At 44.6% G+C, this 14,839-nt stretch overlaps 1 protein-coding gene across 1 annotated transcript; it reads right to left on the reverse strand.

Moving 5' to 3' along the window:
- Window positions 1–10,320: 10,320 nt before the first annotated feature.
- On the reverse strand, window positions 10,321–12,987 carry LOC132996858 (SLIT and NTRK-like protein 5). The gene has a single exon (XM_061067223.1). The coding sequence runs from the start codon at window positions 12,943–12,945 to the stop codon at window positions 10,321–10,323; it is 2,625 nt and encodes an 874-aa protein (XP_060923206.1). The 5' UTR covers window positions 12,946–12,987.
- Window positions 12,988–14,839: the final 1,852 nt, after the last annotated feature.

Raw genomic sequence — 14,839 nt, forward strand, 5'->3', positions numbered from 1 at the left:
ATTCAGATATGTAACAAAATTCCAAAGGTGCATTTGCAACTGCTAATATTTTCAAGGGGTCTCAAGTTTTATTTTTGCTGACTTGTTGAAGTATACTGAAACATTGCACAGACTTAATTTTGAATTGGATCCTTTACAGAGCACAAAGGTCGTCCTCTCAAATCATCCCATTAGAAACTGGTCGACTGTAAACTGGCCAGTTGTGGAGCCATTAGCAGTTAACATTCAGTCAGCAGGAAAGAGGGGAGTCATTCGGGGTTTACTTTCGATGTGTATGTCATCTTGTTCGGCCTCAGCGTTGCGAATGATCTCGGGCAAGCTTCTAATTCGTGAAGTCAAACGGCCGTTTTACGAAGTCGCAGAAACCCGAACACGCTGTCAAACCATGTGCAGCCATATTGTGTCCTTCCGTGTAGGACACTTGCTGCCCCACTCAGATCCTCAGACATTTTTTTTTACGTTTGTGAGCAAGGTATAAAAAAGAGAATGTCAGCGTCAAGTGCAACACTGGACGGACCTTTTACAGCCGGGCCAATTAAATGCCTCTTTATTTTCCACAGAGCATTTCTTTTTTTTTTATGTGAGAAAAGTCCTTGCGGAGGTTATAGCTACAGAGGAGGGAACAGTTTGCACTGACGCAATGCATTTTTTACCACAGGTCAACGTGTAAACCATTTCCTGCAGCGTTTCCAGTCCATTTTCTCTATAATACTGATTTCAAAATCCAACCATTGCTCCTCGCTGAGCAACTCAGCGGCGCCTCCACTCATTTAGATTGATTCCTACCTGCTAATGGTTTAATTTTGACTTAATTCAATAACCACCTTCTCCCTAGACACCTCACACATTTATATTGAGTCTATAATAACGTCTTGACAGTTAGATGAGTCGGTGAATCTCTGGTGGTTTGATTTGGTGCTAATTTCTCCTGTTAACACACTTTAACGTAGCAAATGAGATCTAATACGCAGCGCTGACTTGTTCCCATTGTTTGCATTGGGCATTTTTTTTGGAACGGGAGTCGGAAGCTGTTAAATTACACGGAAGGGGTGAGCTAAAACAGTTCCGACCTAAGAAGGACAGGTACTCCTGAGTTCTGATGAAAAAGGCTGTAGTCACTGCATATACTTGCCAAATATGTAAATTGACAAAATATACTCAATCTGCTTCCAGCTACATTTCCTAAACTAGACTCATAGAGCTCTTGCTTCCACCAAGGCCCAACAGACCCCTTAAATCAAATTATTATTATACAGTCCTAGATATCAGTGCCCTAAATAGGTCTGATTTTCATAGAGAACCATGAATTATTCTGAGAAATCAAGGACAATAATTAAACATTTGCCATATCTTGCAATGAAAATTAAAATAGATTCCTGTCTCCACCCAAAAATGACAACATTCCAACAAACAGGGGGAATAGGGATGGAAACACAATGTCCCTTAGTTGAGAACAACCTTTGGGCAAAACATATTTGCTGTCCCAGATCAATTATATGAACACAAAGTGGATTTTTAACAGCTCCAGTCTTGGCGTGCACATTAAAAGCTACAATTTATCGGCAGAAGCAACATAAAATCCATGTTTGAACAGAAAACAAAAAAGCTTTAGAAAATACATTTGTTTTACGGCCCTGTTCCATTCGGAGTGTGGATCTGTGATGATGTAAACTTGATATACAAAGAGTGCAAATATAAAGATTGAAGAATATTCCGTGCATGGAAGACGCTGTAATGCTTTAAAATCCAAGATGGCTGCACGCTGTAGCATTCCTCGGCTTCTGTTCGGTTTTGATTCGAACCAATTAACTCGACTCCGGCTAGTTACACTTTGCACATGGAGCCTACACACACACACACACACACACACACACACACACACACACACACACACACACACACACACACACACACACACACACACACACACACACACACACACACACACACACACACACACAGACGCACACTCTCAGGTACAAATTGCCAATAGAACATCACAAGTAGTTGACGTCAGCGCTGCTGTAAGAGCTTTTTTCTTTCTTTCTGTTTTTAAACAAGCACACCCACGCTCTGCCAACTTCCGCCTCGCTGTTGTCCAACCACGAGCAAACAGTCGCACACTACGCTCCGGGAGGACGACACAGTTGCTACACAATCGTTTTCCCCTCTTCGTGACAAGTCCATTTCAGATGGTTCAACCCTGGCGCCAGATTCTATCCTTTCAGTGAGTCCATATCTCAGGAGCTGGAATCAAATGTTGTGCTTTTTAGAATTATTCTTTCCCTCCTCGCCATTGCTATTTTCAATAGCCACATTAGTAGGTCTCTCTCTCTCTCTCTTTGTGTCTTTCTCTCTCGCGGGTGAGAAAATGAGTTTCTCTACCTCCCACCATTTCATTATCTGAGTGATCTCCCAGCGTGCGGTCTAATTCCTTCCCGCAAGGCCCTGGTTTCTGCCGACTCCTCCTTCGCCCGCACTTTGAATAGCCACGCTAGAAACAAAATGGGGACAGGAGAGAAACCAGAGCAAGGAGGTAGAGAGAGAGAGAAAGAGAGCGATCAGATTTTATTTCTCCCTTTAACTGTAAATCAGAAACCTGTTCAAATTGTATGCACAGCCACGATGGAGTGCATGTGGATATGCCGCCCACGTGCGAACCTCACCGCGCCGGTCCTCGCCGTCGGTCTTAGAAATATGCACGCACAAAAAGCAACAGAGCATCTGATTGTGATGCAAACTCCTTCAAAGTAAACATTTTCTGTTTTGAAGAATATTGACTGAACCTGTGGGGCGAACCATGGGCGCTGCATTATAATGAAATCTGAATTTCAAGTGTTGAAAAAGGAGAGAAAAGGAAATAATAACAGGGCAGAAATGACAGTCAATAACCACAGAATCAACTTATTTTTCATTCATATGATTAGACACAGCAAGACGTACAGCCGACTTAAAGAAACCTTGTTTTACACGTGAGATGAGCAGATTTTACTCTGACAGGATTTTATTATTTACCAGGCACGGTGATGTTAAAGATGCTGCTGAGCTGCAGGTGCAGGCACCAGTCTACAGGGGATACGATTTGAATAAAATTAATAAATTAAATCAATGTTTAATATCAAATATCCCAAATCCTAAGGCCCGGGCTGTGAAGTTCCCCCCCCGACTCAACCTGGTCCTACAAGACTTCCCAACAATAACCTGCAGAGCATGCATTTTTCATTCCTTATCCACCACCAGCGTAATTGTTTTATGTCATTCAGCGTGCAACCTGATGACGCCAGCGAGGTGGCGCAGGACAGGGCTGGATTCCAAGCTCACACACACACACACACACACACACACACAGGCATCCATATAGGGGCAGCCTCCGCCTGGACGGGCTCTAGTTAAAGGGCTTGACAGTCGGAAGGAAGCCATACATCAACCTGTTACAATATTTTTTTGGGCGGGAGGGGCTCGACTGGGGAGTCAGTAATGCTACGGTCGCCATTTATCAAACGACAGGGTTACTGCGGCTCCGGATCGACGGGTTGCAGTCGCCGCAAACAAACAAAGAATACAGGGGGTTGGGGGGGTTGCCCACTGGGATCAGAGACGGAAGGCAAAGGAGGGGGGGGGGGGGGGGGGGGAATAGAAGAGCGTGTGTCTCTGACAGAAAGCAAAAACCCTGACGCAAAAAAAAAACCAACACACTGTGGCGTCTCTCTGGCTCTGTCGCTGTCTCTCTCCACAGGTGCCAACGTTAATACACCTCTTTAAAAGGAAACATCTATATCTTTTTTTTTTTTTTTTTTTTTTTTTTTTACATAACATGACAACAACACACGCCTCTGTAAATAGATCATTGTGTATTGGACATCAATCGCTCACAGAGTAACCGGTATCTGCTTTTGTACCGAGGGTTCCCATCTCCATATTAACTTCATTATGTAGCGTTCATGGTTGGAGCGTCGGAGGGGGAGAGGAATCTGATAACAGGTACTTGAAAATTCCATTAGTTCCGTCTGTGGTGGTAAATCAAAGAGGAAATCGGCGGGTTCAGGGGAAGGGCTCTTCCTGTCACATCATTACACGCAGAACCATATTCAAATGCGAGCGGCCCCTTTGGGATCACAACACAAACAACACATTCAACGTTATCGGGAAGAATAAGATCACACGTGTGATTCTACATTCAGAACACAGAGGACGAGATGAGAGGAAGATGTCGCCAAATAAATCCGAAATCTCCTGTGTTTGGCATTTGTCGACACGTGCGTCACAAGAGGCATTTTGCTGAATTGTTCTCAAAAACGTCTTCAGCTTAACGACCACTAGAATGGCTCTCAGTTAGAGCGCTTACCTCAGCCAAGAACCTCTCCTCACGATGCCATATTTGCATTCGCCAGATCCAGTCTTTTACTTGGATCCGCACCAAATTGCACACACTCATAAATATCGGTCCCTTCGATGTGCTTGACATCCTAAAAACTTCCAAAAATGAATTGTTCTCTGAGAAATTTGAAGAAAGCAACGCTAAAGAAGTTGAAAAAAAGAAGAGAGGGATCCACTCTCTGATCCAGATCTCCACCAAAATACTGTAGGTTCTTGCTCAGGTCATGTCCCAACCTGTTACAGGAATACATAGAAATCAGTTAGGTAGCTTTTGCGTAATTCTGCAAACAAACACACACAATACGATGGCCTCCTTGGTGGAGGTAATCACATCTATGTCTCGGATTTGGCCTTTGTGATGACGAACATCTAAAGAAGGTTGCATAATTTCAGTTTTTCCTATTTTTCAAAGTTTCTGTTATGCTTTTCTTGCTAGATTTCTGCATCACCCTGGAGTGGAACAAAATGCCACTGCTTTAGGAGTATTACTGGTTCTGATACAGACTCTGACCTCACTCTATTGGCTTCCTGTTTGTTTCAGCATTGATTTAAAGATTGTATTGATGACTTTTAAGGCTTTGCACAAACAAGCCCCTTGTGTTTGTCATGGATTTAATTCCCCAAATGAGCCTGCACGCCAATCTTCGATAGGATAGCTGGTACTTCTGGGTAGTTTCCAGAGTCTGATTGTAACAACACCTGCACCAAAACTCTGCAATGACTAAGCAGCTGAAATCAGAAATGCTACATCAAAAAAAATATCTGAAAAATATCTGAAAAATGATGAAATGTCATTAGTAAAGAACTTTCATCCCTGTGTGAATTTCATTTTGAGCTTGAATTTGTGTCTTTGTTAAAAACAAAACGTGCTACACAATTAAAGCTCATTATTATGATTATTATCTCCATTACATAAGAATGTCCACGGGCCGGTTAAAAAAAGAAAGTAAGGAGTGGGCCTGTTTGTTGAGCAGATGGCACGGGTTGCACTTTTAAAAAGCTTTAAAAAGTTAACTCAACACAGGCTGGACAGTGGGAGTGTTAACAGAGACGCTGAATAAACCAGAAAGTGCCTGATAATCTCTAACAAATCGTTTTTTCTCCGAACAAACAAAAGGAAAAACATGTTTATTTATGTCAAGTGCTTGATTTAGGATACCTGCACTCGACTGTCTCTTTACATGTGAACAGGTTTGCCGCAACACAAGGAAAAAACACTTCATGCATAATGCACTTTGACCATATAATAATCCGGTGTCCTCACATAATGATCGTACACTTCAGATTTACACAATATTCCACCGGAACAAACACACAGCAACCGAGACTGGAGAATGAAAAGTGATCAGTAATTACAGCCACGTGGATCTTTCGGTGAGGAGTGGGTTACGGAGAAGGTGTTGGTGGTGCGGCGGTACAGATCGGTTGAGTGCTGATGAACATTTGAGCATTCCTGCATGCCTGAAGGAATTCCATTAACCACTCTGATTAAAGTAATCATTGGAGCCATCGGTGCCTGTCAGATGCCATCCCTGCCCTCTCAATTACCCAGATCTCCTTGAGCTCAATTGCTCACATCATCGCGGAGACCGGGTGGCAGGCACGCGGGCGGGGGGGGCGGCGAGCACGAGGCCTCTCCGGCAGGGGGGTAAGTGAGGCAACGCTTGAGCGTATGTAAAATGTCCAACCCCCTATATCTGTCTCAATCTACAGTATTGCTCTAATTATCACTCACACACACGGCTGCTGTGTTGGGTGGTTCAAGTCCAAACGCGAGAGAGGGGGGGGGGGGGGGGATTAGGTTTATAGGCACAGTACAGCCGTTAATCTCGATGAGCCACAGTGTACGATTCACACCCGGAGCCGCAGCTAACAGTTGCTTTCATTGTTGATTAGCCGATGGTTATTGTCCATATTAATGTATTAAACACACATAATCTTGCCTTTGATGTGTCCAAATCCAAAAGAGATTAAGTGCAGTGTCACACAGAGACAGAGACAGAAAAAAAGGGAAATCTTGATAAAGCTGAAACCGGTAAGAATGTGACTTTGGTTAAATTGTTTCTACAGTTTTAACAACCAATTAATTAGAAGTCAATCTGCTGCACCTGATTGTGTACATGCATATTAGTGTAAATATCCACAGTCTTGCTATTTGCTTTTGAAAGTTTAATAACTAATTTTTTTGGTAACTCGAACCATCAAACCACAGAATAAACTATAACAAAGGATGAGGGCAGGACGGTGGCTCCTTTGCTTCTGATCTAATCTTGCAACCCTTATCTTGCACAGGTAAATTCAAAATGATACGCTTTTTCAGATTGTGCATACGACAAAATAAATATATCTCCAATCAAATTCTCAAGATATTCTCCCAGCACTTAAATGCCACAGATACAGGCGTTAAATCGGGTCCTGCCCTTTATTATCTGATGATTTCACTAACCGTAAACACAACATTCTGCCAGCGCTATCTGATAAGTGATGATGTGCAGTTTTACTCTGCTAAATTGAACCCAGAAAAAAAAAGAAAAAAAAAAAAGTTTAATTAGCCTGGTATTTCCAGTCTTTCGGAAAAATAATTGCCTCCAAGTAAAACTCAGCATACTGAAAATAGCCGAGTGTTGAGCCAACACTTCATGCTGCTCCATGCGGTTTCATGCGCTCCACCATTCCACATTGATTAACTCTCCAACGGCAGCAAGCGAATGAGAACATTGGACCGAAGAAGCGTCCATCAATGTCTCCCGACCCTTTTTTTTAGGCCAAACGAAGCTGGATTATGTGTTGCGCCTTTTTTTCCTAGCGCAGAGCCTCAAAAAGACTCAAAAATCCCCACGCCTTACGAAGAGCAGAGCGTGAGACAGTAACTGCAACATCTGCAACAACATCACGCCTCGTGTTGCGTCACCATAAATCAGGAACGGCCTCTTGTGTAGCATGAGGCAAGACACTGTGAGTTATTTCACCTCCTCAACTTTCTCCCTTTTCCTGAATGCAGATGTTCCACCACTGCAGACGTCTCAATGTTTTTTCCCGGGAGTATATTTCACGTCAGAAAGCTGCAGAGTCGGAGAAGCCGTTCATCATATAGAAGCAGGAGGCCATTACAAAATCTGCTTTAATGCTCCCATTTCTATTTTGGACATTAAGAACCCATTGGCTGATTAAAAGCATAATTTCAAGTGGCAGGAGTCTCTTGGTGTCTGCACACACACACACACACACACAAACACAGACACGCACACACACACCAAATATCCACGTGGGATGCTTCATGCACCAATCACTGTGGGACAGGGTGCTGGGTCATAACTGTAATAAAGGTCAATAATGGGAGTTTGGGTGGGAGGGAAGTGCAGCACACACACACACACACACACACACACACACACACACACACACACACACACACACACACACACACACACACACACACACACACACACCACACACACATACATACAGTGATAACAAGCCCATTTGGATCTGCATGATTCAGTGATTATGTAATTGTGCTCAAGCAGTTTTTCTCTTCCCTCTGGAGTTCTGTGAATTTAGCCAAATCATCCTGAAAGGAATCCAACATTCAAGGAAGATAAATAAATAACAGATGAGCGTCCGGGACACGTTTTTTTTTTGTTTGTTAAATTTCGTCAGTCGCACTGAGAGCTTCCCAATGGTTGTCGCACCTCTACGGATGGTTCCTTGTTTTCATGTGGGCACGAGAAGAATTTAAAGGGGGGAAAAAATCCATGTCAGAAACTGTCCCACAGGCCACCGATGCCAGGAGACTGCACACACACTTCTTGGCTATGACTCACATCGCCTGCTACATGTATGACACATCCACAGGCACACTCGGTTCCAGAGCGCCTCATCTCCCAAATGGTGCCTTCTGTTCTCATCCCGGGCTTCTCTGAAGAAAGCTCCCGCAGAAGTTTCCATTTTCTACATTATTGCAATTGAGAAAAAAAGGGGGGACTTGCATACAGCGGGTCTTTGCTGACAGTTATTATAAATACGCGCAAATCAATAACGATTATGATAATAATTGCCTCTAAATGAACAATTAAGGGAGAGATTAAGATTCGGGAGAGTTTTCTGCCTCCTCTCCAGAGAGATCCCTGCGAGTTAAGGAACATTGAATTCCTAAATGGTGACGCACGCTGCACACTGAAAATGGTGGCGCGGTGCGTCCTCTGCATTTTTATAGACCTACTTTGCATATTGGATTTAAGTGGGTCAGGTTGGGAGCAAGTTATCAAAAAGAAAAAAATCCAAACGAGTACATGGAAGATTGAAGAACCATCAGCTTTTCTCCACACATTGGGCTGGAAAAAACAAGGACATGTGTCTAAGAGGTGTTCACTCATGATATAAACCAATAAAACAAGAGGATAGAAGCAGAAATGTGAAAACAAAACCATCCAGCAGCTGCACGGCTCAGAGTTTTTACCCATGATGTTGTCACAATGCTAAAATGGCCTTTTTATTTCAAATCCAAGCTCTGATTTTGTTTAAATAAATAACCAAATTATCACTTGCCAGGGCGTCAATGTGAGCGCCGCCGTTATGGTATAATTGCGAAAGGGACAGCCTCGGATAATGCTCATTGATTGAAACTCCATTGATTGGAATCCTCACCGAGACACTAGTTGCCCCTCGGAGTGAAGCACATAGATAGTGTGCCTTGATCTGCTTTGATTGAGTCCACAACACGGCCAATTGTCATCAGCCCGGAGTGCATTGTTATTTGATTACAAAACTGTTTTTTGGATGATTGTTTCAGCCCACGGTCTGAAAGTGAAACTCACACCCCCCGAAAATAAAGAATCATAAAAATCCCACGGTTCCGCCATCATATCAACCAGCAACAGCTTCAATGTTCCTCATGAGCACATTATATGAACCTGACATCATGTTTTATTTGATGACAATAACATAGTTTGGTCAATATAGTGCAATAAGTGCAAAGCAATCAAAACAAATTAAAATTGATAAGGGATAGAGAATCTGCGAATGCTTGTATAAAAATAGGTGTTACATTGATTAAAATATCAGTATTACACAACATAATTAATACTTCAAATATCCTTTATGAATTTTGCTTTTGATAACATATCAATTCTACATATTGAAAATGAATACCCATATTCATTTTTAATATAATAATCTCCTTTATGAGACTCATTTAAAGGCTTACTCGCCTTCCAATTCCAAAAAGTGCAGAAAGCATACAAAGACACTTTTTTTATCATCTTCTTCAAATGAGGCAGTCTTTTTTTTTCTTTTTTTTTTTCTTGACATTGGGGGTGTGCCACTTTTCAAAATAAGCCACTTTTACAATGCAGAGCTACAGTAAATGAAACTACAAACATAAGCTTTTTCAGAGGATCATGAAGAATGATGACACAGGTAATATTGATGTAGAATCAAAAGTTTTGAAAAGACATGGCAGATTATATCAATAAATACTTACTTACAGTCTACAGCAGAAAATAGTTCTACACAGTTTTCGATGATCTGCTGTACAGTGTTTTTTGTCCGGGAGTGATTTTTATAAACATTTTTTTTTCTTCTGATTCACAATAAACCTTATGCATGGTTATATTCCTGAAAATGAAGTTGGGTAAGATTTACCTGTACACTTACATTTCTGTGTGTTATTTCGATCTTCACCATAGAAAAATAGATTTTTGCATCATCAGTTAAGTGGAGCAACTTTGTTCATCCGTCTTTCAGAAAGCTGTATCCGTTCCTGTAATGTCATGTTTCAGAAAAAAGAATAAGATTGTTCGGCACACCCCGTTTTTTTTGTTTTTAAACTCCATTTCGCCTTCGCTTGTTTGTGTCGTGCCAAGGCACCCCTATAAACTGAGCCACTGTTTCAAGGAGGGCCACGAGAGAAAAAATGCTTCATTACATTAATGCCTCTGCTGCTCAGAACTGGCTAAAGGTGGTCTGTTTCTCAAGAACTTCGAGGTAATCGGGCTCAGACTGCAGTTTAGCTTTTAGCTCCAAATACTCATTCCTATTGGGCTCCACATAGACAGTACTGGGAGCCGTGCCGTAGAGCACTGTTTCTCTTATCCTCTCCGGGTGCAAGAACTGACGTCTGACATCAAAATTGGGGTTGTACGTGTACGACACCGGCCCCGTGTACTTGAACTCTAAATTGGCACCTGGGGGGAGGGACGGGATGGACTGATGGGGCGACTGCTTATCATCCAGGATGCCCCGGAAGAAATGGTCTGCATCCTGGACGGGGGAGGGGTTGTCCCGGGGCTCGATGGTGCTAACACTGTACGCCGGGCTCCTCATCGTGCTGCTATCCCTCTCCTCATCTGTGGTACTCCTGTATGTGACCTTGAGCTCGTGGAGGTCACGGTAATCCTCCACTGTGTTTCCCTCCCGTGACCTGTAGATGGGGTTTTTGCACATGTGGCCCATGGGGTGGGGAATATACTCGTAGACGTGACTGGCCGGGGCCTTAACTTTCGGCCCAGAGCGGTTGCTGTAGAGGCTGTACTGCAAGTTAAAAGAGCTGACATCCGAATTGTTGGTGCTGGTGCGGTCGCTCTGTGACTTTTTGCGCTTTTTCATCACCACAACAAACAGCCCTGCAGCCACAAAGACGGACATGATGAAAACAAGCAGGAGGCTGAGGATGAGGACAGAGAGAGGGACAGTGCTGCTCTGGGTGTTGAACTTCTGCGGAGCCGCGGTGGTGACGACCCGTTCGTCCATGGGCTCGTCCGTCGGGGTACTCGATGAGACGTATGCATCCGAGTAGTCTGGGCAGAGCTGCTCCGACTGGATGGAGCGTAGGTCCACTGCTGTGTGGCGTTTGGGTGTCTCGCACACGACCTCATTAACCACCGTGCCAGCGCTGAGCTGCTCCAGCCATATCTTCATCCCCACTATGTCACAGGAGCAGTCCCAGGGATTTTCAAACAGATCTATCTGCAACAGCAGCTTCAGCTGATCTAACACACCACTCACAGGCAGGTTTTGGAAATGGTTGTTACGCAGATTCAGCCGAGACAGAGAGAGGCTGGAAAAGATGCCCACAGGTAAGGTTTTCAGGAGGTTATTGTTGAGGAAAAGCAGCTGGAGATTAGGGAGGTAGCGGAAAGCGCCCTCATCCACCTCCTTGATTTTGTTGTACTCTAAATAAAGATACTGCAAGTTCTGCAAACCAAAAAACATTTCTCCTGTAAGCCTGTCCATGAGATTACCATTTAAATACAGCCTACGCAGGTTGGTTAAATCCCCAAAAGCCCGGTCGTGGATCTGTGTTATCCTGTTGTTTCCCAGGTGAAGCAAATCCAATCCAGTGGCATCGACAAAATCTGATCTCCGCACCACAGGGATGTAATTTCCAGTGAGATACATTTTTTTCGGATTGTATGGCTTGGGTTTTAGATCTGAAATGCTCTCAATCTTTCTCTCTTGGCAGTTGACATTTAACCCAATTTCAGATATCTGCAGATTACATGTGCAGGTTGTGGGGCAGTCCAAAGGCACAGGAGATTTGGTCTGAAAAGCAATGATGGGGCCATAGTTGTGAGGGTTGCCGCCTGATAATCGGGACGTGGGCTTTACCCTAGTTCTGTTAAATTGTCGCGTGCCCTTGGTAGGCCTGGAGGAGGATCTAAAAACAGCCGAGGAGGTGGCGGAGGCGGTGACAGCAGCAGGTGTGGTCTGGTAATATCCATTAGTGCTGCTAGGGGGCGCAGGCCTGGCCGTGTCTTCTGGGGGTCTTCTCGGGCAGAGTTCCTGCTTGGACACCTCATCCAGGTCCCTGCCATGGAGCCTGAACGGCGTCTCACACACCACCTCCCCCACCAGGGCTGTGTATGCTATACTCTCCAGCCAAGCCTTCAGAGCAATGAGCTCGCAGGAGCAATTCCACGGGTTCTCCTCCAGCTGTAATTCCACAACTTTGTCCATGTGCTCCAGGAGGCCGATGTAGGGGAACATTTTTAACCGGTTACCCCTCAGGTCCAAGTGTGTGAGGGGAACATTCCGAAAGATATTCGGAGGCAGGGCAAAGAGAAGGTTGTCGTTCAGGATCATAACTGTTAGTTGGTGCAGTTTGCTCAAGGCATTGGGTTCTATGTTGGTGATGTAATTGTAATCAATCTGTAGATATTCCAAACTCTCTAGTCCTGCCAAGGTGTCATCCCTTAGAATTTCGATCTTGTTGTTATTCAGGTGCAACCGTTTTAATCCCTGGAGCCCGTTGAAGGCGCCGGACTCCACCTCCGAGATGTCATTGTTCCCCAGGTGCAGGATGGTCACCCCGGTGTAATTGATGAAATCGTTGACTGACAGCTTCTTCAGGAGGTTCCCTGTCAGCAGGAGGTGGTACATGGAGAAATGGACGGGGCTGATCTCCGTCAGTCTGATGATCCCCCGGTTCTCGCAGCTCACCGTCAGGATCCCTTCCTTCTCCTCGCATGTGCACAGGTTTCGACAGATCTCCCCATAATTGTCATACATCTCAACCAGCCTCAGAGATGATGCAATCAGAAGGATTATTTTTAGGATCCAGATATGCATTTTTCCTGGGAGAGGGTGCCCCAGCTCACTCAAGTGCGGTGCCAATATGAGGAGTCATCTAAGGAAGGGGAAAGAGAAGGATGGGTTCTGTTTTACATAGAGCATGGAAATTACATATGTGAAAACATGTATTTACAAAAATGCATATAAAAGGGAATCAACCCCTACAGGAGTTGAATCCCTGTAGAACAAACATAAGACATTCATAACAAACACGGAGGCAAAGACAAGTGGGCCTACAGATGTGTGTTCATTATGCAGATGTGCTATGTCGGCATCCTTTTGGGTCGTGACGGTGTCAGAAAACAAGTGACCCAGATGATTTTTTTTTTTTTTTATAGTCGCGCACCTAAACGATAATATAATCCAGTTGATAAAACAACTCCCCGCGGTGGATGGCCACTGCGCATTTTGATAGCTCGCCTGAATTCCAATTCATCTTGGGAGGAAGAAAAAAAAAAAAGAAGCTTCGCCAATCCACCGTGTGCAGACTAATAGATCTGCTCTTTACTAATGCAATCTCTTGAGAATTCCCCCGAAAAACAAAAAAAAAACCACAAGCCTCACTATCAAGACATCTCAACGCACGTCGCTTTGCGTAAACGGATGATGTGGCGTCTCGTTGTTTCTTCGCGATTGAATCTTTTTTTCCCATTCAAACTAACATTGATATCCAGGAGATGAACTCCTCACTCTCCTGCCCACAAGGATTTCTCACTCACCCCGCATAGCCGACGACTTGGTAACAGTGGGGAAACTGTCGGATCCCTTTTCTCCAGCTCCGTCCAAACAACATAAGGACGGGGGTGGTGGGGGGGGGGGGATCTATTCGCATGCTATGGTTAAAATAATCCTGGGTGAAACAAAAACGCCGGCTCTCACTAACGAGTCGGCTGCGAGGAGGCAGCCGGTGCACATCTTAAATCCGGCCTCAGTAGAACAAATATAAATGTGAAAACCAGGCTACAAGGCGACAGTCGCAGCCCTTCTTCTGCCCACGGGTGGAGAAAAAGAAAAGAGAGGAGTTGATCAGAGGCAAAGAAGCAAGTGCGGGTGATCTAATGGCGGGTCTCAGAGCGAAAATGCATTTTGACACGGAGTAAATAATTCCACAATCAAGTATTCTGTATGGCATCTGCTATATAAAAGGTTACAGATAGTCGCCTCTCTCTCTCTCTCTCTCTCTCTCTCTCTCTCTCTCTCTCTCTCTCTCTCTCTCTCTCTCTCTCTCTCTCTCTCTCTCTCTCTCTCTCTCTCTCTCTCTCTCTCTCTCTCCTTCGCCTCTCTCTGTCCGCCGGAGACGCGTGAGCGCGCGTGCACACACTCACACACACACACACACACAAACACACGCACACACACACATAGACACACATGCACATTCGGTCCGTGTGCGTTTCTTAAAAATAACACAAAAGCCTACACACATCGACCCACTAAATCTACCCAAATGCGCGCTTGTACGAACATGCAAAGGTACGCTGCCCATGCATGGGGCTGGTCATGACTACCCCCCCCCCCTCTCTCTGTCATTCGTTATCGTGTCTTACATTTGAGTTTATTATCACCAGCTCAAGAAATGTCCGTCGCCTGTGCGTGTGTGATGAAGACGGCTTGAAAGCGCAGCGGCGGTGGGTGCTGTGATTCGGAGCGAATGGGAACTGTGGTGATGTGTGTGTGTGTGTGTGTGTGTGTGGGCATAGAAACGCAGGCTCCGCGGGGCTGGTCACGGCCACAGCAGCCGCAGACACGTCGCTCGACGGCATCTTGAAAAAATGAAAACTCAAAAAATCGGGATCAACTTTGCGCCTGGCGAGGAAACAGGGATTTCAGCACCACGGAGAGCTTCCCGTCCAAATAACGGGATGCATCGGGTAGACGGCGATTTCAGCAC

This window comes from Limanda limanda, chromosome 23 (assembly GCF_963576545.1).
Source record: "Limanda limanda chromosome 23, fLimLim1.1, whole genome shotgun sequence".
Taxonomy (NCBI): Eukaryota; Metazoa; Chordata; class Actinopteri; order Pleuronectiformes; family Pleuronectidae; genus Limanda; species Limanda limanda.